Source organism: Schistocerca nitens, chromosome 10 (assembly GCF_023898315.1).
Source record: "Schistocerca nitens isolate TAMUIC-IGC-003100 chromosome 10, iqSchNite1.1, whole genome shotgun sequence".
Classification (NCBI taxonomy): Eukaryota; Metazoa; Arthropoda; class Insecta; order Orthoptera; family Acrididae; genus Schistocerca; species Schistocerca nitens.
The window spans coordinates 82209050-82232118 of record NC_064623.1 but is presented as its reverse complement, the minus strand read 5'-3'; the positions used below and the strand labels follow the sequence as shown (position 1 = coordinate 82232118).

The following is a 23069-nucleotide window of genomic DNA, read 5'->3' as shown; positions in this document are numbered from 1 at the left end:
CTTGTGTAGTGCAATGCGATAATACTGCTGCTGTTGACAATACAATATAAATTAACTGAAAGCTGACATTTTTAACCTTTTGAGGATGTTCACAAATGATATATTAGTTTACATGGAGCTGACAGGGATAGAAACTTGCATGAGATGTAGGGAGACTTGTAGGTAATCAGTGCCTGGTGCCGAGATTGGCAGCTGACCATCACCCTAAATAAATGTCATGCAATGTGCATAAATACATGAAAGGGTCTGACATTGCTTGCCTGTACAATCAAGGATCTATCACTGGAATCAGTCACAATTTCAAGAGTCTCGAAGTTTCTGTCCAATATGATTTAAAGCAGAACTACATAAATTTAATCATGATAAAGCCAGATGGCTGACTCAAATTTATTGGAAGATTCTTGTTGTTGTGGTCTTCATTCTGAATACTGATTTGATACAGCTCTCTACAATAATCTATCCTGTGGAGACCTCTTCATCTTTACATTACTACTGCAATCTACATCGATTTGAACCTGCTTACTGGATTTTTGCCTCAACATTCCTCTGTACTTTTAATGTTCCTTAGTTCCCTACATTACTAAATTGATGAGTTCTTGATGCCTCAGGATTTGGCCTGTTGACTGATACCCTCTTTTAGTCAATTTGTACCATTAGTTTCCTTTTTCCCTAATTTGATTCAATACCTGATCTTCAGTGTTCTTCTGCATCACAACATTTCGAAAGCTTCTATTCTCTTGTCATGTGAACTGCTTGTTGTTCATGTTTCTTTCTTTACAAGGTTACACTCCAGACAAATAATCAGAAAAGACTCCCTAACACTCAAATTTGTATTGGACTTTTAATGAATTACTCTTTTTCAGAAAGGATTTCCTTGTTCTTGCCAGCCTTCATTTTTTATCCTCTCTATTTTGATCACCATCAGTTAATAAATAAAAAAAACTCATCTCCTGCTTTTGAGGTCTCATTTTCAAATCTCTTTCTCTCTACTTTACTCAATTTAGTTCAAGTACATCCTATTATCCTAATTCACATATGAAAGAGGTTGCTTAATTTAGAACACGTTTTTTTTTTTTATCAGTGTTGGACTCTTGCTGAACTGGGTTAAAGCAATAGAGAGAAAAGTGATTGAAAGAAGAGCTGCATGATTTGTCACAGATTTCTTTAGCCAGAATGAGAGTGTCATGGAATTGCTCAGTGAACTGCTGTGGTAAACATTACACGACATTGTGCATAGCAGGGAGCCTTGCTCTAAACAGTGAGCCCATATTCCAGAATGAGTGAAGGAACATGCTAGTTTCTCCAACATTTATCTCATCTAATGACCACAGTGCTCAACTTCCAGAAATCTGGGCTCATACAGATGGGTGCCCACAGTATTTATTTCCACAACTTGCAAATGTTATAGGAGGGGCCCACATGTTGTGATGTTGTTTCAAGTATGCTGCAGACATTTTGCTGTGAAGCCCTTACACATTCTCTAAACAACCACGATCCCTCCCCATGTGACTTCCGTACTTTTGGAGCCCTGAAGAAAGACATTTGTGGCCATTGATTTGCTTCAGATGAAGCAGTACATACCTGGGTACAATCTTGGTTTCATAGGCAACCACAAAAATTTTTCTGTGAGAGCACTGACCTTCTTGTCTCACAGTGGGATAAGTGTATTAACATTTATGGCAATTACTATTAAAATAATAAACAGTTTACTCACTTTTTTGCTTCTGTCTCATTTTCATGCAACTGTCCCTTCTATACGGCAAATTTCATATTGTCTCTCGGTAAGCCCGTAATTTTATGTACTTTTCCAAATTTCAACAGTCCTTTATTTAGATAAAACAATGTTGAGTAAGTGAATAAGAAAAATATTTTTCAAATCCTTTATAGCTGGAAATCAGCATTTCTTGTGAATTCCCTTCAACCTGTCAGATTAATATGTCACATCCAAAATTGAGATTGATTGTTACTAAGTTTAAAGTGTGACATGTCTCAGGTAAAAGGGACATTTGATCCTAATGGTACTGTCACAGATCATTGATGCTGAACAGGAGAACAGTTTGCTGCACTGAAAGCCTCTATAGCTACAAAAGAACGACATTGAGATAACTCCCTAAATAATTGTAGAATCTGGAACATATAGAACACAAGAATACTGTGGCTTAATAAAATATGTTATAACTTATTGAACATTAATTTTAGATTGTATCTTTGTTAACAATCTTTTAGGTATCTCTGGTATTCAGACATACTCTTCATATCTGAGGAAGCATGAACAACTGAGGAAAGCAGCCAAGAACAATTCCTCTATTTTGACAGCTGTCACCTGTTCCATGTCAAAATATCCTTCTTTTATAGCCTTGACATTTGTGAGCATTGCATTCCACTTTTGCTTGGTAGCAATGAAGCAGAATGCCACAAAGTTAAAAAAAGCTATTATAGAAAAAAATAAATTTTCTGTAGCTTCTTTGACAAGGTGTTGTGGAATAGATTAGTGACATGTTTTGTAAGAATTAAAGCTTAATGCAGAACCGTAACATAAAAACCACAAAGGCATAAATAGAGGCATTTCAAAAATTTCATAAGATGTGTCTCTTGGTAGAAAGAGAGAAAATGAATGAGGAAAGATATAAATTATGTGGCATGAAAATTGGTGAACGAAGAAAAGTAAATACTAACAACAAATAGTATTGTACAGGACATTATTGGTCCTCTTCCATCTTTTCTTTTACAATAAGATCTGGGAAAATTCATTTGAAAAATGGTATGAAAGTTACTTGTATTTTATGGTATTATGAGCAGATATTTTACAGTTAACTAAAAACTGCACCCAGTCAGAGAGGAATATTACATTATGGTAAAAGATTGACAACAGGTTGCTACAAGAAAGGAAACAAAACGCAATTTCTTGGAACATTTTATGAGAAAAGAATCTATAGTAAATTGTATATAGAAGGGATAGTGAGCAGACAAGAGGTCAAAGAAAGAAGACTGGGAGGGGGCAAATGATTTATTCATTCGTTCATCATGTTCCATAGATCCCACCAAGGAAGAGGAACGTCAGGGATATGGAACATCAACAAAAGACAAGCAAATCTCAGAAACAGAGACCTGTTTACAAGACAGTGCTACTTTCCATGCTGCTTTACAATGAACATTGCTACTCACCATGTAACTAACAGGAATTTTCAGTTGTTAAATATTGAGCATATATATGTATAAGATGTATCAACTAAGGTATTTTCGTAATTTTATTTTGAATTGATAGGGATTCCCAACTGGATAATTTATGTTTAGGTAGGACCTTGCTTTGGCCTTAGAAACTTGAAATTTTGAGAAAACATTTATTATGTATGGCAGGCGATACTTTCTTGGGGAAGGAGAGAGGAAATTGATAGTTATTTTTGCATATCCTCTCTTTTTGCTGTTGGTAGATTAGCAACTTTCTAACTACCATTTCACCACATTAGGGATTTAATTAATGAAAGGAAAAAATACAAAAATGAAGCAGGTAGAACAGAATACAGATGTGTGAAAACTGAGATCAGCAGGAAGAGCAAAATGGCTAAACAGGAATGGATAGAGGACAAATGCAAGGCTGTGGAAGCATGTATAATTAGGGGAAAGATAGCTAAAGCTTATATGAAGAATTAAGAGACCTTCAGAGGAAAGAGAAGCAACTGTATGAATATGAAGAGACCAGAAAGCAAGCAAGTACTCAGAAAAGGAGGAAAGCAGAAAACTTGGAAGAAGAGTTTCTATATAAGGGCATGAAACTTTAGACAGTATTGTAGCAAGAGAAGAGACAGTAGAAGAAGATGAGATGGGGGATATGATACTGCGAGAAGAATCTGATTAAGTGCTACAGACCTAAGTAGGAACAAGTCCCCTGGCATAGACCAACATTTGTGCAAAATTATCGAGATCTTTGTCAGAGCCAGCCATGACAAACCTGTTTTGCCTGCAACATATTCCAGGTGTCCTGGGAGGAACGATCAATATTCCGGAACATGAGAGGGATGGCCATTCAAAGCAAAACAGTCTAGTAAACATGGGCTCTAAAACGCATACCTTAAGAGCTCTGAGCACTTGTTTGTCTTTGCTACTGTGAAACACATCTCTCCTATTGAGCAAGTACTCATATCCCTGAATCTTGGACTACCCTGTAAGAGATAGGCAAAATACCATCTGACTTCAGGTAGAATATATTAATTTCAAAGAAGGCAGATGCTGGCATGTGTGACTACTACCAAACCTCCAGTTTAATAAGTTATGGTTTAAATACTGACAAGAGTTATTTACAGAAGAATGGAAATCTTGTAGAATCTGACCTCAGGGAAGATCAGTTTGAGTCCAGACAAATGTAGGAACACGTGAGGCAATACTGATCCTAGCACTTCACTTGGAATACAGATCAAGGAAAGGCAAACCACTGGTTATACCATTTGTAGACTTAGACGATGCTTTTGGCAATGTTGACTGGAACACACTCTTTGTAGCTCTGAGGGTAGCAGGAATAAAATACAGGGAAGAGAAAGTTATATGTGGCTCATACAGAAACTGGACAACAGATATAAGATTTTTTAAAATTAAAGCACTCTTGAACACAAAAATATTTCTTTTAGGTCACTGTTTTTCCAATCATGTTTACAAAAATTAACTGTTATAAGTGTTGAAGAACTTAAGAGGAAAACAGTACTTGAGAAGAGAGTGAGACATGATTGTAGCTTATCCCCAGTGTTATTCTATCTGTACATTGGGCAAGCAGTAAAGGAAACAAAAGAAATATTTAGACAAGAAATTAAAGCTCAGAGAGAAGAAATAAAAATTTTGAAGTTTGCTGATGACATTATAATTCTATCAGAGACAGCAAAGAACTTGGAAGAGCTGTTGACTGGAATGAACATTGCCTTTAAAAGAAGTTATGAGCATCAACAAAATCAAAATGAGAGTAACGAAATGTAGTTGAAGTAAATCAAGCAGTGCTGAGAGATTAGATTAGGACATGAGACACTAGGATGGCCAAAATTGAGAGGATGTAAAATGCTGACTGGCTATAGCAAGGAAAGAATTTTTGAAAAAGAGTAATTTGACAACATGGAACATAAACTTAAGTGTTAAGAAGTCTTTTTGAAAAGAAAAAAAGAAAATGCTGAAAATTAGTTGAGTAGGTCAGCTAACTAATGAGGAAACACTGAATCAAACTGGAGAGAAAAGAAATGTATGACATTACTTGCTGGTATTTTTCTAGCTCTATCAAAAGCTTTTGACATCCTGGACCATAACATCCTGCTCGGGAAATTAGAAAGACAAGGAGTAAAAGGTGTAGCACATAGCTGGTTGTGTTCATACCTAAAAAACTGCAAGCAGTAAGTATCACTTCAGTATGAATTCAACAAAATGAATAAAACAAGAAACAACTCCTTTCTTTCTAGAAAATTACCAATAAAATATGGCGTACCACAGGGCTCAATCTTAGGTCCACTACTCTTCTTGATTTATTCAGATGACTTAGTTGAATATATGAGTCTCACAAAAACTGTCCTGTTTGCCGATGACACCAGCATATTGCTCACTGCATCTAGTCCAGAAACTTTACAGTCCACAGCAGAAAGTTCTATGAAAAGACTTTCTGAGTGGTTCACAAAAAACAAACTCATTATAAACACTGATAAAACTGTGTGTGTCGATTTTTATTTAATTCCTCCAACTAATCAAATGTCTATTCAAGCACAATTAAAAAATGATCCCCTAGAAAATGTAAGTGTAAAAAGATTTTTTGGGTCTATGGGTTCAGCAAGACTTAAAGTGGGACACACATATAAATAACTTGTCTAGAAAACTATCATCTGTGTGCTATGGCCTAAGAATTATAAGCAAAACAAAAGTACTGCAGGCATGCTATGCACAGTTCCACTCACTAGTCAGATATAGGATCGTTTTCTGGGGATACTCAACTCACAGTGTAAAGGTTTTTAGAATGCAAAAAAGAGCTCTAAGAATAATTTGTGGCCTTAAGAAGATGGAGTCCTGTAAATACCATTTTACTGAGCTTGGTGTTCTAAATGTTCCAAGTTTATTCATTTATTAAACTATCTTGTTCACTAGGGACTACCTCCTGAAAACAGGTAAACTGCTACAGAATAAAAATGTACACAACTATAGTACCAGAGGGAAATCAAATACACATCAAAAATATCACAGAACAACCACCTATCAGAGGAGCATAATTAACATTGGTATAATACTACACAATACGATAACAGATGAAATAAAAAATGCTACTCATTCAATATTTACAGCTAAACTAAAGACATTTCTAATAAAGCACTGTTTCTATTCTGTCAGAGAATTTCTGAATACATAACAAAATTAATTGTAATAGGTACATATTTTTAATTTGCCTAATATTTTGCTAATACTAGGTATTATTATAACTTATCTTTGACCTGTCCAACATCAATTGTACAATTTGTGCTGTACAATAAAACTGGACCAATAAAAAATCAAATCAAATCAAAACAGTCTGAGGCATCAAGGAATTGCCTGTTTGGTACTGGAAGGAAGTATAGGGAGGGGGGTAAAAATTGTACGACAAGATGAAGGGATGAATATGGTAAGCTGATTCAAATGGATGTAGATTGCAGTAGTCATTCAGTGATGAAGAGGATTGCACACAGGATAGACTATTATTGAGAGCTGCACCAAACCAGTCTTTGGACTAAAGACCACAACAAACAACAACAGGGACTGAATTTCCAAAATTTCTTTCTTATCAGGTGTCTGTGTCACACAAAGAATGTTTCCTCTGAATGTCATGTTTCTAGAAGCAATATACCAATGGTTTAATCTTTCCATTGATTCAACAAAAAAAATTGATCCTTTGTTTCATCTTTGTAAAGTCTGATTTTGAAAAATCATTTCATAGTGAGTGACTAAGGTCATCATCACACAAAGACTGTTCATTAAGATTTCATACACCTTGAGCCAATACTTTAGGCTTCATGTTGCTGTGCCAGTAATCATCACTCGGTTGTATCTTTTATATGTTTACTAGCCTTTTTCTCATGGCTTTACATACCTGCATTTGATACATATGATGCTGTTGTTTATCGACTAATAAAGTCATCAGAAGATCAAAATAAACTGCAAAATGATTTAGAAAAAATATCTGAATGGTGCAAAAAGTGGCAGTTGACCCTTAATAACAAAAAGTGTGAGGTCATCCACATGAGTGCTAAAAGGAACTCGTTAAACTTCAGTTACACAATAAATCAGTCTAATCTAAAAGCCATAAATTCAACTAAATACCTAGGTGTTACAATTATGAATAACTTAAATTGGAAGGAACACATAGAAAATGTTGTGGGGAAGGCTAACCAAAGACTGCATTTTATTGGCAGGACACTTAGAAAATGTAACAGACCTACTAAGGAGACTGCCTACACTACGCTTGTCCGTCCTCTTTTAGAATACTGTTGTGCTGTGTAGGATCCTTACCAGAGAGAATTGACAGAGTACATCGAAAAATTTCAAAGAAAGGTAGCACGTTTTGTATTATCACAAAATATGGGAGAGAGTGTTACAGAAACGATACAGGATTTGGGCTGGATATCATCAAAAGAAAGGTGTTTTTCGTTGCGACGGAATCTTCTCACGAAATTCTAATCACCATGTTTCTCCTCCGAATGCGAAAATATTTTGTTGACACCGAACTACATAGGGAGGAATGATCACCATGATAAAATAAGGGAAATCAGAGCTTGTACGGAAAGATGTAGGTGTTCATTCTTTCCGCGCACTATACGAGATTGGAATAATAGAGAATTGTGAAAGTGGTTCGATGAACCCTCTGCTAGGCACTTAAATGGGATTTGCAGAGTATCCATGTAGATGTAGATAGATGTAGACATGTGAATTGAACAATGGAAAATCCAGGATAGAAAGTAACAGTATTATGAAAAGGGAAGTTGCCATTCACCATATAGTGGAGATGCTGAGTCGCAGATAGGCACAACAAAAAAACTGTCACAATAGGCTATAAGCTTTCAGCCAACAAGGCCTTTGTCGAAAACAGATCACACACACACACACAACTCACAAATAAATGACTGCAGCTGAATCCACACTGTTGTCTTTTTTCAACAAAGGCCTTGTTGGCTGAATGCTTGTATTGTGACAGTCTTTTTGTTGTGCCTATCTGCAACCCAGCATCTCCATTATATGGTGAGTGGCAACTTTCCCTTTGATGATATTGTGACACATACATAGAATACACCTCCTCCTCCCCCACTCTGTGTCCACCACTTCTTCCCCTCGCTTATCTGTCTATCTCCACCTCCTCACTCTCTCTGTCTCTTTATCTTCTCCTCCCCCTCTCTTTGTCCATTTTCTCCACCACCATGTCTTCCTCCTCCCTCCCTCTGACCATCCCCTCCTGCTGCTGCCTCTCTTTAGCCATGTGTGCCAGCATACATATCCCCTGGAATACAGTTCACTAAGGCACACTGATACTACTCCCACAACATGCTTGTCATGCACAGCAGGCTACACATCAGGGGCTTGAAAATCATTCATTTGCCCCTGACATACAGGCTGCCATGCAAAGCAGGTCGATGAAATAGGCCAATACACCACCACAACATGCCTGTCATTTAGGACAGCTCATCTATTGGTGCCTGGAAAACCATTTTTTGCCCCTGGCACGTAGGCTGCCCTGCATAGCTGGTTGATTTGGCATGATGATACTGTTCCTAAACAACATGTCTGTTCTGCAGGACAGCCCATATTCCAGGGGCTGAAAGAAACATGTTTTTGCCCTGTCTCTGCTCCTATTGGGGCTAGGAGATTATAAACCCTACAGTGCTAATACTCATGAGGCCTGCTGTTTTTGTGCCAAATTTGGTTGAAATCAATCAAGGCATTTGGGAGGAGATCCTGAACATACGCACATACACTCTGCTTTATATAGATAACCTTTATAAGACCTTTGCAGCAGAATATATAACAATCCTCTGAACTCTAGACAAGGAGCCAAGTGTATGAAAATTATTTTTGTATCTTGTATTGCGATTGTGGCAGTCATATTCTTGCTCAAACTGTTTTCTATCATCAGCATAAAATACCAGTCAGAAGTAAATGTTCTGGGAAGTGAGAATTGGAGTTCCAAACTCCATAAGAAGGTTGCTGCAAGATGTTTCGTATCTACTTTACACAATATTCTTACTGCATGTTACTGCTGAATTTTTTTTATTTTATTTTATTTTATTTTTATTTTTTTGTGCATTCATTGCCCAAGGAGGTAATTCAGTAAGATAGTGTGGAGTGTAAAATAAGTGAACAGACTTGGCTTTAGGTCAATACAGTGCAAGATACCTCTAAGAGAAAAACATCCTGAGCTGAACTTCTTGATTAGTCTACCTGTCTTTTGGCTCAGTTTTAATTTGCTAAGCAGTTGGATCCCAAGAAAGTTTGCGCACCATGTTTTATTTAGTATATGGCCACTCATGTGTACTTCTAATGCTAGCAGATAATTTTTGCTTTTCTGAAATTGAGTATGTCTTTGTGAGATTAAGATACAAGCTGTTATCTATGAACCACTTGTAGCCCCGTTCAGCTGCCAGCTGATTTGTGTCTGGTAAAGTTTAATTTGGGCCCTTGATTAGTGTGCTTCCATCATTAACAAACATTACAGTTTTTGAACCACTTGAGGGAATATGGTATAGTTGTAGGTAAACAACTAGAATTCTCTCATATACAGATTTATTCTCACTTAGCTTCTACACAGATACAAGTCCAGAGGCTAACTGCCGTTAGCGTCCAACATCCTGCCCCAAAGCCCTCTCCTCAAAGATAGCACACTTGCGCACAGAACAAATATCGATATTTATGGCGCTCTACGCCACATAGCCCCCCCCCCCCCCCCCCCACCCAGTATGGAGTACGTCCCTATGAATTGGGGGGGGGGGGGTGAGAAGTTAGGAAGAGGTAACGCACAGTTCTTCTGCGTCAGGCGGAAGCGGTCGACTGGTAGGAGACCGGGGGGGGGTGAAACCCGGTACTTCGACGGTGAAGTCAGCAAGCGACGCCGGTGGCTGAAGATGACATCCCGGTCCTGGAGTGGAGGTGTAGCACTTCGTCAGCCGGCAAACGGAGAATCACCTTGCCAGAAGGCCTAACAAAGGCACGCAAATTGCCACACGCAGCACTTCTGCTCAATTTAAAGCGGCGCACCACACGAGATTCTGCACTTCCTCCCTCAGTATTGTCACACGCGAGTACCACACACACCGTATCGCCATCTACGACAACAGATAATTTATGTATGTCATCAGGGTGCACATGTGTTGTGAATTCTTGGATGGCACCTGTACGAGCAATGGTAGGGAGGCAGGGAGGTGTGGGAAAGCCATGGCAGGGGGAAGCATCTGCTGAGAGGGGGGTGGCAGGTGGACTGGACTGCGCAGGAGACAACCTCGGGCGATCAGCTGACAGACGAGGGAGCGTGACCGAAGGCAACGAGGAGCCAGCGTGGATTGAATGGCGTGACAAAGAGCTGTCACACGAAGATGGCAACACAATGGTAGAATCCGAGTGGTTGGCAGTTCGACTGCGAGGGCTGTGAGGAGTGAAGCCCCGAAAAGATTGGCCACTCGAATTAGATGAACGCGGAGAAGGAGCAGTGCTCGGCAGAGAAGCACGCTGTGGAGAATCAATACCCGAATGCATGGTGTGGGAAGATGGATGGCCGCTCGAAGCAGGAGTGGGAGAAATAGGGGCAGAATCAGGGAGGTTCACCTGAGGCTCAATGAAAGCTGGTTTCACTCGGTTGAGTGAGACCGTCATTACAGAGTCTTTTATGAGGAGATCCATGTTATTCTCAGAGCATTTGACGACCTTGTAGGGACCTGTGTATGGCAACTGAAGCGGGGCTTTGACTGAGTCGTCTCTGAGAAACACGTACTCACAAGAGTCTAGCGTGCGCGGTACGTACACGCGCGGAGGTGTATGAGCAGCCGGAGGTGGCGGCTGAATTTTGCTGCAGTGCAAGCGCACCTGCTCGAGAAGTGAAGGGAGTTCAGAGGGCCGTGGAAGTGGGGTCGGAGTGACTAATTCTCCAGGCAAAACCAGAGGTTTGCCATACACAAACTCGGCTACGGAACCCTTGAGGTCTTCCTTGAAAGTCGCACGGAGGCCAAGGAGCACGAAGGGCAGTGCCTCTGTCCATAGTGAGTCATGGCAATGCAGGGCAGACTTTAAGGTGCGATGCCATCACTCGACAAACCCATTGCTTTGGGGGTGGTATGCAGAAGTATGAATTTTGACAATACCACACATTTTACATAAGTCAGAGAAAACTGAAGACTCGAATTGTCGCCCCTGGTCAGTGGTGAGGTAAACAGGTGAGCCAAATCTAGAGATCCATGAATCTAAGAATGCTCGACTTACTGTCTCGGAGGTAATGTTCGGAATAGGCACAGCCTCAGCCCACCGAGTCATCCTGTCAATAGCTGTAAACAAGTAACGGAAACACTCGGAGAGGGGCAAAGGGCCTACGAGGTTGACATGAAAATGGTGAAACCGGCCTGGCGGTTGGGCAAAACAGCCAAGGGGTGGAGAAGTGTGCCTGGAAACTTTGTTCTGTTGACACACCATGCATGCCCTTGCCCACGACTGACAGTCGCGGCGCATGTCTCTCCAGACAAACCGTTCAGTTACCAGACGGGTGGAAGCTTTGACACCGGAGTGTGCTAATGTGTGTAGTTTGTCAAAGACCTGGCGTTGAAGGGGCTTAGGAATGAATGGCCGCAACGTACCAGTCGATTCATCACACCACACTAAGTCAGATATGCCAGGGAAAGTAGAGCGTACCGGTTGGAGAGAGGAGCTGTGGTCTGAAATTAACTGCATGGTATCGGGGTCTGCCGATTGCAACCGAGGTAGGTCCGTTAAGTCAATTAAGGTTGTGACAGCACCAACACGCGAGAGAAAATCAGCGAACACATTGTCCGCTCCTCGGATGTAGCAAATGTCATTTGTAAATTGCAAGATGTAATCGATGTGACGAAAGCGTCGTGGGGGTGGATCAGCCGCAGGGTTTTTTATGGCAGGAACCAACAGCTTGTGATCAGTGAGCACATAGAAATCTCGTCCCTCAACATCAGTTCTGAAGTGTCTTATGGCCTCGTAAACTGCAAGTAATTCTCTGTCGAATGCTGAGTATTTCTTCTGCGCGTTGTTTAGCTTTTTTGAGAAAAACTTCAGGGGGGTCGTAACATCGTTGTATGTCTGACTCAGTACTGGGCCGATAGCATTGTCACTAGCGTCAGTAGTGATAAACATTGTGGCGTCCACCCGTGGGTGAGCAATAGTGACAGCGGAGCCCAACAGCTGTTTGAGTTCATTAAATGCCTTGTCCATGTCTGGTGTCCATGGTACCTGGCGGGTGCCAGAAGTTTGTGGGCCAGTGAGAGCATCTGTGAGAGGAGCCTGCACCGCAGAAGCGGCTGGCAAATGTTTCTGGTAATAATTAACTGTTCTGATGAACCTGCGTAATTCCCTATAGGTCTGAGGGTATAGCATCTCGAGAACAGGCTTGATCTTGTCCTGTGGTGGTGTCAGACCGTCCGATGACACAACATAACTTAGGAATGTGACGGATGACTGGTGCAATTGAGTCTTTTTATTGTTCAGTTCAATACCAGTGGCTGCTAAAATATCCGTCACGACTTGAACACGCTCCTCACTCTGTTCTAAAGTAGAAGCAAAAACCAATATGTCGTCCATGTATACAAAACAAAAGTCTAGATGGGATAAAGTTTGATTGATGAAACGCTGCCACGTTTGGGGGGCGTTTTTCAACCCAAACGGCATAAATTTGTATTGGAACAGCCCGAAGGGAGTGGTTATGGCAGTCTTTTCAATGTCCTCCGGAGCCATAGGAATCTGATGAAATGCGTGCTTACAGTCCAAAACAGAGAAGTACTTTGCACCTGCGAGCGCATGATTGAAGTCTGCGATGTGTGGAACCGGATATTTATCAATGATGGTGCGGGCATTTAAACGCCTATAGTCTCCAACCATACGCCAAGTACCGTCTTTCTTTTGGTCAAACAGGATAGGACTAGCCCAGCAACCGGAAGAAGGTTCAATTATTCCATTTTGTAACAGATCGTCCAATTGTTCTTTTGCAATTTTCATAAATTCCGGCTTGAGGCGGCGTGGGCGTTGCGATATGGGCGGCCCATCGGTTAGACGTAACCGATGAACTGTGCCATTAGTGACTACTGCAATACATGGCGTGGCACGACAGTCAGATGTCCGTGAAGTGGAGCAGGCAGTGGCGGACGGGCCAAGCTGTGGCGCTGAGGGCACGGAAGTACAGGTGTGCCACCCGCTCATAGGCTGCGTAAAGGCCGCACACGTGTTAACATGTGCGAGGTTGGTACACTGGTTCTTGGTAGCGGGCCGTGCCGCTATGAGCGCTGTAGGCATGAGTGGGCGTGGCCGGACAGCAGATGGCCGTAGTTCATTGCCACGAGATTGGCAAGTTAATTGTCCATTCGGAACGCAAGGAGCATGAGCACTCGGGCATACCCTATCATTACAAAAGGGGGAGCTGACATTTTACAGAGTTCACAACATTGTCGTTAACGTGCACGGGCACGGGAACACCAGATTGGCACGGACTGACCTTGTCTGTAGCCGACGAGTCGTCTGCTTGTAGTGCCGCGAGGCGTTGTTGTGTGGAGGCCAGCTCGTGGTGTATGTCGCGGAGATGCAGCAGCATTTTCTTACATTCCATCCGCAACTTCGAAGACTTGGCGCACTCCACTAGCCACTTGTTTGTCCAAGATTGCAGCTCCAAGGATAGGTTTACACACTTCTTAGCACAGCACACATGTTTGGTGTTAGCCGAACTGTCACTCAGCGAAGCGAAAGGAATATGTTTGTTAAGGGAGGGGTAAAACACAGTATTTTGCACAAAATCTAGTGACAACTGATAGTGCTTGAGCAAATAAATTCCGAGAATAGGTTCTTCAATTGCTGACACTAGAAACGTCTACTCCAGCTTGCACTCGGGCGAAAGTTTCACTGTATACAAAGTGGAACCCGAACACTGTAGGGTAGACAAGTTCACTGCACGAAGTACTGTTTTGTGTGGTTGCACTTTATTGGTTGCTAGACGAATTGGCAGCAAAGAGACGTCTGCACCAGTGTCTACCAGAAAACAGACATCTGATCGTAAATCGCAAACATAGACTCGACCACACGTACTGTTATTGTCCGAAATGGAGTGCAACGTGGGATGGTGCCTGTTGTTTACATCACAGGAGGTGGCACCGTAGCCTACCTGCGGTTGGAGTTTGGGTAAGAACACGGTGACTGGCATTTGCGAGCTTGCTCCCCGAATCTCGCGCGGAAGAAACAGTAAGGGTGGGCGGGCCTGTGCTCCTGTGGATAGTTGCTAGGTGACGGAGTATGTGCCCCAGAGTCTTCCACAGAGGCCGATGCACTGTCGTTGCGGGGAGTTGAAGGTGCAGGCAGGGCGGCTAGTTTAACAAACTTGTTATTAGCAGCACCAGACAAGGGCGTGGCGTCAGAAAGCGTCTTAGTGCGGTCACGTCCAGAATGCAGTGCACGGAGCTCACGTTGCCTGGCGGAGTATGCTCTGTCGGCGGCGCGTAAACGTTCATTTACTGGCCTATCTTCATACGCAGAGATTGCAGTCTGGACAGGCAAAGGCAGCTTTTCAGTCCAGATTTCTGCGAGCGTGTCATCAGGCATAACTTGCTCATCGACGAGAAGACGGATGCACCGCCACAGCTGGGACGGAGACCTGTCGCCGAGACGCTCTTCATAGATGAGCTGTCGCACATTTTCTCTCCTGGTTTTTGAGACGCGCTCCAGTATCGTCTGTTTCACCACAGCATACTTCCCTGCTAGGGGGGGTGCTTTGACCATATCGTAAATTAAATCGACGTGGTCGTGAAGATGGTTCATGAGGCAGGCGAAGCGTGCGTCGTCGTCCAAGGCACAGACATTGAATGTTTGCTCAACCAGGTGAAACCAGAACTCAGGGTGAGCAGGTTTGAAGTCTGGTAATTTCGGCAGATTTGGCACTGCAGTCACTGCGGAGGTGCGCCTATTACTTCGGACGGAAGTAGAGCATGCAGAAGATTACGAGTCCGAATTATTGGCGTCCCGTAATGCGGGAATCGTGAAATTCACTTGACGCCGGCGGGGCGGCTGAGAAGCGGTGGATGCTCGAACGGCATGAGGATCGTAGTCAAAATGTGCATTCTCATTGACGTGGTAGCTCGGAGAGAAGCCACAAGTGCTTAAGTACACCGGTGAATGTCCGTTATGCACACAGTATTCACTCGACCGTGAGTGGTGGGGCTGGTTGTAGATGTCAGAGTAATTACTGTCCAGCACAGAATTGTTGACTTGATTAGAAGCAACACAAGGATCCCACACAAGTCCACTAGGATGCACACTCGGTGTGATATTTGCTGTTTGGCGAGCATTGAATACCTGTTGACTAGCCGGCGCAGAAGGATACACACGTGGTGGGAACTGATTCGAGTTTGAATTTTCTACTAGATTTTCCAAAGTAGCAAAACCTCGCTCGACGCCACGAACTGTATTGAATTGTGTGTTCGACGCAGGAGTAAGAATGTTCCGAACAACACTCTGTGGAGAACACGTGGGAAGGTCCAGGCTAACAAAGCCAGAGTCCACGACTGTTGGCGGTTGGAAGATACTGGCAGCACTCGATGAATTCCACTGCATGTTCTGGCTGAAGGATTCCGAAGATTCTTGCGGCATGTCCACTACGACGGCAGGAGTGCTGGAGACATGTTGCTGGAAGCTGGGCGGCGGTGAATGCTGAAAGGCCATTGTCTGGAGCTGAACAAAGGCCCTCGCGATCGCGGAGAAACCCGACGCGGTAGGCACGTAAATAACCTTCGGGCGGTAACTCGGACGCGTATTACACAAAAACGGGGTCACCAGTAAGGGAATATGGTATAGTTGTAGGTAAACAACTAGAATTCTCTCATATACAGATTTATTCTCACTTAGCTGCTACACAGATACAAGTCCGGAGGCTAACTGCCGTTAGTGTCCAACATCCTGCCCCAAAGCCCTCTCCTCAAACATAGCACACTTGCGCACAGAACAAATATCGATATTTATGGCGCTCTACGCCACACACTCTTCAACCTCATTGGGGAGATTATTAATGTAAGTTAAGAATAAGAGTGCATCTATTACTGACCCTTGTGGAACACCAGATGATATGTTGTCCCATTCTGTCTATGAGACCACCTTATTGTTATGATGGTAAGAATCCTTCCATTTAAGATGGATGCCATTAATGGCTTAACAGTTTAGTTTGAAAAGTAGAATTTTGTGAACCACACAATCAAAGGATTATGCACATTGGATAATTTTTCTTGTTTTGCCTAGTCAGGACTTCATTTGTGAAGTACCGTGTAACATTCACTGTAGCTAATACTTTAAAAAGGAACACTGAGCTCCATTTAACAGTTTGAGCTCACTCATTCCACAACCCTGAAGTTCATCATTTCAACAAAAAATTTTTATTATTTTTGACAAGTCTCCTACAGAAAAAAAGAATGGTTTGTGAATGTATGCTGTCATAGGATTCACAGTAGTTCACTGTAAGATAGTTTTGCTCACTTATCATCTATTAGTACATTCAGTTTTTCTGTGTCTGTGGTTTTTTGGGTTTCTCTGTGTGCACTTGTAGCTGGATTGAGTGGAAGATACATAACATTATGTTATCTCCTGGGGGGTCTTTGGTATCACAGCCAGAGTGTGTTATCTGCACTCCCTGATGCAGCAGCTGTTTATAGCGGCTTGTGTACATAGGCTCCTGTCCACAGGGCTCCCTGCCAGGCAGCTGAAGAGAGCGCGTCTTCCTGTGTGTGGCAGTGACACTGGGACCTGCACTGGCATTAGTGGCTCACAATGTCTGACGGCACCAAGCTGCTCAAGCAGGCTGCCATGCAGATAGCTGCAGGTGGCTCTGCAGGTAAGCACACTTGTCTGCAAATCATCTTTTCGGATGTTGTTGCTCTTCTGTTTTTCTGTGCTTGCTGATAAAAACTTGAGAGATATTTTGCCTTTTGCAAAATACTATTTGTTTTACTTTTTTCAAACATGTTTAAACACTTTTTGTGCTACCTTCAGAAGAATTTTTTGGTTCTGTATGAAAATTATTATGATATGGTAATATTTGAATTTCAGCTTAAAGTTATTTCTATACATATAAATAGGTGATAATTATGTGTCAAATTTTGCATTGGTTTATGTATGTAGTTAATGAGACATGTCACCTATCTGATACATAAAGTGTTGCATGTGTATATAATGTCCTAAATGAATACACATTACTTTGCAATAAAGCACTATTTGCCGCAATGAAGGCTTTATAAATAACCCCCCACACCCACATATACACACAATAAAAATCCTTCTGTTACAAAGGTGTCTTAACACATCAAAAATAACAGGAAATGAGGCTAGTAATCAAAAATCATAATTAAGATGGCAAATAACATGATTTTTTGTCTGAAATGGGTCAGAAATAGAAAAAGAGAAACAGTTTTTGTTTACTTGGAGAATTACATGGTAGACACTGTGCTGTCTTCCAATATATTTATTCATAATTGGTTTCAATCATTGATTGTCTTCACTGTGGAAGAACATTGTGACAGATTCACATCTCATACATGCTATTTAATCAGAAAAGATGCTATAGCTGACATGCAAAAATCAGAAAAAGATACTTCTTGCTGTAATGGCAACAAAAGTTAATAATTCAGTCAAAAGGGCTAGGAGAGCATTTCTGCTAAAAAGAGCAGATAAGCAGTTGTTAGTGATTCACTTAGACAATGAACTGCAATCATGTAGTTCCAGAATGATGGACATAGAGGATTTATGGGCAAAGTTTAAACATATTATAAATCATGCTCTGGACAAGTGTGTGCCTCCTAAGTGGATTAAGGATGGAAAATACCCATCTTGGTTTAATGATGAAATTCAGAAAATGCTGAGGGAGCAAAGGCTGTTGCACTCTCCATTCAAAATAGGACGCACAAATCATGACAGGTAAAGTTTAGTAGAGACTTGTGTGTCTGTGAAAATATCTATGCTTGAGGCAGACAATAGCTACCATTGTCATATCTTGGCTAAATATATGGCGGAGAACCCCATAAATTCTGGTCCTGTGTCAAATTGCTAAACAGATCTAAGGCTTCCATTCAGTCTTTCATTGACCAGTCTGGTTTGACAGTGGAAGATAGCAAAAGAAAGGCCAAATTTTAAATTCCATGTTTAAGAAATCATTCATGCAGGAGAATTGTACAAATGTACTGTTGTTGCTCCCACCAAGTGCGAGGTTCGAGCAGTACTCCGGTTTCTCCACACAAGGAAGTTACCGCCCATGGAGATTCATGGGCAACTGACTGAAGTTTTTGGTGAAGAGTGCGTGTCTGTTCAGCATGTCCGCAAATGGTGCAGGTTATTGCTGAGGGTCACACAGAAGTTCACGATGAAGATCGGAGTGGAAGACCGCCGGTTTCAGATGCAATTGTCCAGAAGATCAACAGTGAGCTGCTTAAAGATCGGAGGGCCACTGTCCGTGAAATTGTTGAACGCATTCCTGAAGCTTCCCACAGCAATTGAAAGAACTTTAAAAGAAATGCTGGGTTATCACAAGGTGTGTGCTTGCTGGGTCCCCCAGATGCTGACTGGTGGACATAAGGAGCAACACTTTGACTGTGTTCCATAAGATTTCGGGATTGCAGCCGGATCTCATCGACTTCTTTCCACGATATTTCGGCTGCCAACCTTACAGCCATCTTCAGGGGAGTGTTTGACACTGGAGATTGCTAGTGCAAGTCGCTCTATTTATACTTAAAAGTGCCGCAGGCGCACATGCGCAAGTTACCGTAGCATGCGCGCCACCTGTCGATTCCAAGGCCCTCTACAATATTACTGCATCTATGGAGCGCCAACGAATGCATGAAAAAAGTAAAACATGCACACAGATGTGTCCAAAACAATAAAAGGAAAATTTCAATATTAAATATAAAATTACTTGTCGCTCGACATGTCAGAAGCCATAAAAAATTTTATTTTGGTTGAAATTAAAGAAATCAACGGGTCCCAGGCCTTATTCAATAAAAAGCCGCCATCACGATTAATGAGATTTTCCGCTAAACGTATTTCGACGGATTCCTTCACTACTGAATCCCAGAAGGATCTCGATGGGGCCAAGATTTTCGTGGCCGAATAATCCATAGTATGTCCTGTGGATATACAATGTTCGGCTATGGCCGACTTACTGGGCTGTAAAAGGCGAGTGTGGCGCTCATGTTCAACGCAGCGGTCGTGTACTGTGCGTGTGGTTTGACCAATGTAGGCTTTCCCACACTCACAAGGTATTTTATAAATTCCAGCCTTCCGTAATCCCAGATCATCCTTGGCTGAGCCCAGAAGAGCACGAGTCTTTGTAGGTGGCCGGAAGATTGCTTTCACACAATGTTTCTTTAAAATTCTGCCTACTTTCAATGAAATGTTCCCGACATATGGGAGAAATGCTCTGGACTTAAACACCTCCTTATCCTCTTGATCTTGTGGGTGGTCACGATTTTTCCTCCTTAAAGCAGTACTGACCTGATGTGCAGAATATCCATTATGTTGAAATACCGATTTCAAGTGATCTAATTCGTCTGCAAGGCTGTCTTTATCAGACACGACATGTGCCCTATGCACCAACGTTCGAAGAACACCCATAGTTTGTGACGGGTGATGACAGCTTGACGCCTGTAGGTACAGATCCGTATGCGTGGGTTTTCGATATACAGAATGCCCCAATGACCCATCCACCCTGCGTTTAACCATGACGTCCAGAAATGGTAGGCAACCATCCTTTTCAACTTCCATCGTAAACTGAATGTTTGTGTGGATGGAATTCAAATGTTGTAAAAACCGTGAAAGCTCTTCTTCACCGTGAGGCCACACTACAAAGGTATCGTCCACGTACCGCCAGAAGACTGTTGGTTTCAACATCGCCGAATCGAGAGCCCTCTCCTTAAAGTCTTCCATATAAAAGTTGGCTACCAGAGGGGACAGAGGACTGCCCATGGCAACACCGTCAAGTTGCTCAAAATATTCATTATTAAATAGAAAGTAAGTAGAGGACAGGGCATGGTGAAACAGCGCCGTTATATCGGTCGTAAACTTATTGCGATAAGTGACAATGAATCCAAAAGAGGGACCCTCGTGAAGAGTGAAACGACATCGAAACTTACTAACAAGTCCGAATCCTTCAGCTGTAGTGTTCTCAGTCTATTGATAAAGTCCGAAGAGTTGCGAATATGGTGCGTACATTTGCCAACGAAAGGTCTCAGTAGCGAAGCCAAATGACTAGATAAATCATACGTTGGAGCACCGATATAGCTCACTATGGGGCGTAAGGGCACATTATCCTTATGGATCTTTGGAAGACCATATACCTAGGTTGAATAGAACTGTGAGGTCTCAATCTTTTCACAACTTCTTGCGGCAGAGAAGAGGAGTTTAGCAACTCTGACGTTTTCCTTTCTACTTTCCGAGTAGGGTCTTTATCAAGCTTCCTGTACGTTGTCTCACTCAGCAAACTATATATCTTCTGATCATACATATCACGTGGCAACAGCACAGTAGCATTCCTCTTATCCGCCGGAAGGACCACCATCTGAGGATCTTCCCGTAACTTGCGCAGCGCAGCCCTTTCCATTGAAGAAATGTTGCTCTTCTGAGGCCGAGTTCTCGTAAGGGCGCAACATGTTTCCCGCCTGATTTCTTCTGCTGCTTCACTGGATAGAGGCCTGACAGCTTCTTCAACAGCACTAATAAAATCTGTTAAAGGTAAGGTCCTAGGTGTCGGAGCGAAGTTCAGACCTTTCCCAAGTACCGACAGTGTCACGTTGTCTAAATCCTTATCCGTGAAATTTACCACAGAGCGTCGAAAAACTTCTTCTTGTCGTGACGTTGCTGAGAGTCGGTCGAACTTCGATGATTGTCTTAAAGAATACTCCTGACGGACCCAGTCTGATTTGGCCCATGTTACACCATCGACCCATTCCCAGGAAAGGGAAGGAAGATTAGATGCAATCTCCATATGCAAATAAAACAGCTCTTTTGAAACCATGTCCAGTTGCCGGCGAGTAAAGCGTATCCTCTCCTTCACAAGGGCTAAACTTGCTTTACGAGTGATGAACTTCGCAGCGGCGGTCTTGATAAAATGTGTCACTCTGGCGAACTTTGGAATAAGGCCATTATCCCGGCATTTCAGTAAGAAACATAAAGCACTTAACAATCTCACACATTTGTTTCGTACCTTATCCAACTTCTGGATGTTAGATGCCATCTCCTCCCCGAAGAGGTATTTGATGTGACTCTTGAAATTTTCCCGGCGTATCGAATATTCCATAAGATTTCGGGATTGCAGCCGGATAAGGGGAATGCTACTGTGCTGTTGCCACGTGATATGTATGATCAGAAGATATATAGTTTGCTGAGTGAGACAACGTACAGGAAGCTTGATAAAGACCCTACTCGGAAAGTAGAAAGAAAAACGTCAGAGTTGCTAAACTCCTCTTCTCTGCCGCAAGAAGTTGTGAAAAGATTGAGACCTCACAGTTCTATTCCACTTAGGTTATATGGTCTTCCAAAGATCCATAAGGATAATGTGCCCTTACGCCCCATAGTGAGCAATATCGGTGCTCCAACGTATGATTTATCTAGTCATTTGGCTTCGCTACTGAGACCTTTCGTTGGCAAATGTACGCACCATATTCGCAACTCTGCGGACTTTATCAATAGACTGAGAACACTACAGCTGAAGGATTCGGACTTGTTAGTAAGTTTCGATGTCGTTTCACTCTTCACGAGGGTCCCTCTTTTGGATTCATTGTCACTTATCGGCAATAAGTTTACAACCGATATAACGGCGCTGTTTCACCATGCCCTGTCCTCTACTTACTTTCTATTTAATAATGAATATTTTGAGCAACTTGACGGTGTTGCCATGGGCAGTCCTCTGTCCCCTCTGGTAGCCAACTTTTATATGGAAGACTTTGAGGAGAGGGCTCTCGATTCGGCGATGTTGAAACCAACAGTCTTCTGGCGGTACGTGGACGATACCTTTGTAGTGTGGCCTCACGGTGAAGAAGAGCTTTCACGGTTTTTACAACATCTGAATTCCATCCACACAAACATTCAGTTTACGATGGAAGTTGAAAAGGATGGTTGCCTACCATTTCTGGACGTCATGGTTAAACGCAGGGTGGATGGGTCATTGGGGCATTCTGTATATCGAAAACCCACGCATACGGATCTGTACCTACAGGCGTCAAGCTGTCATCACCCGTCACAAACTATGGGTGTTCTTCGAACGTTGGTGCATAGGGCACATGTCGTGTCTGATAAAGACAGCCTTGCAGACGAATTAGATCACTTGAAATCGGTATTTCAACATAATGGATATTCTGCACATCAGGTCAGTACTGCTTTAAGGAGGAAAAATCGTGACCACCCACAAGATCAAGAGGATAAGGAGGTGTTAAAGTCCAGAGCATTTCTCCCATATGTCGGGAACATTTCATTGAAAGTAGGCAGAATTTTAAAGAAACATTGTGTGAAAGCAATCTTCCGGCCACCTACAAAGACTCGTGCTCTTCTGGGCTCAGCCAAGGATGATCTGGGATTACGGAAGGCTGGTTTTTATAAAATACCTTGCGAGTGTGGGAAAGCCTACATTGGTCAAACCACACGCACAGTACACGACCGCTGCGTTGAACATGAGCGCCACACTCGCCTTTTACAGCCCAGTAAGTCGGCCATAGCCGAACATTGTATATCCACAGGACATACTATGGATTATTCGGCCACGAAAATCTTGGCCCCATCGAGATCCTTCTGGGATTCAGTAGTGAAGAAATCCGTCGAAATACGTTTAGCGGAAAATCTCATTAATCGTGATGGCGGCTTTT

The 23069-nt window shown here is 42.4% G+C and overlaps 1 protein-coding gene across 1 annotated transcript in view; it reads left to right on the top strand.

Annotated features, from left to right (window-relative positions):
* Positions 1–23069, top strand: part of LOC126210168 (mitochondrial 2-oxodicarboxylate carrier) — a 99344-nt gene that overhangs the window by 13135 nt on the left and 63140 nt on the right. The window contains exon 2 of the mRNA XM_049939325.1: positions 16911–17059. Within this exon, the coding sequence (XP_049795282.1) occupies positions 16996–17059 (64 nt within the window). The 5' untranslated portion in view covers positions 16911–16995. The remainder of the gene's footprint in view (positions 1–16910; positions 17060–23069) is intronic.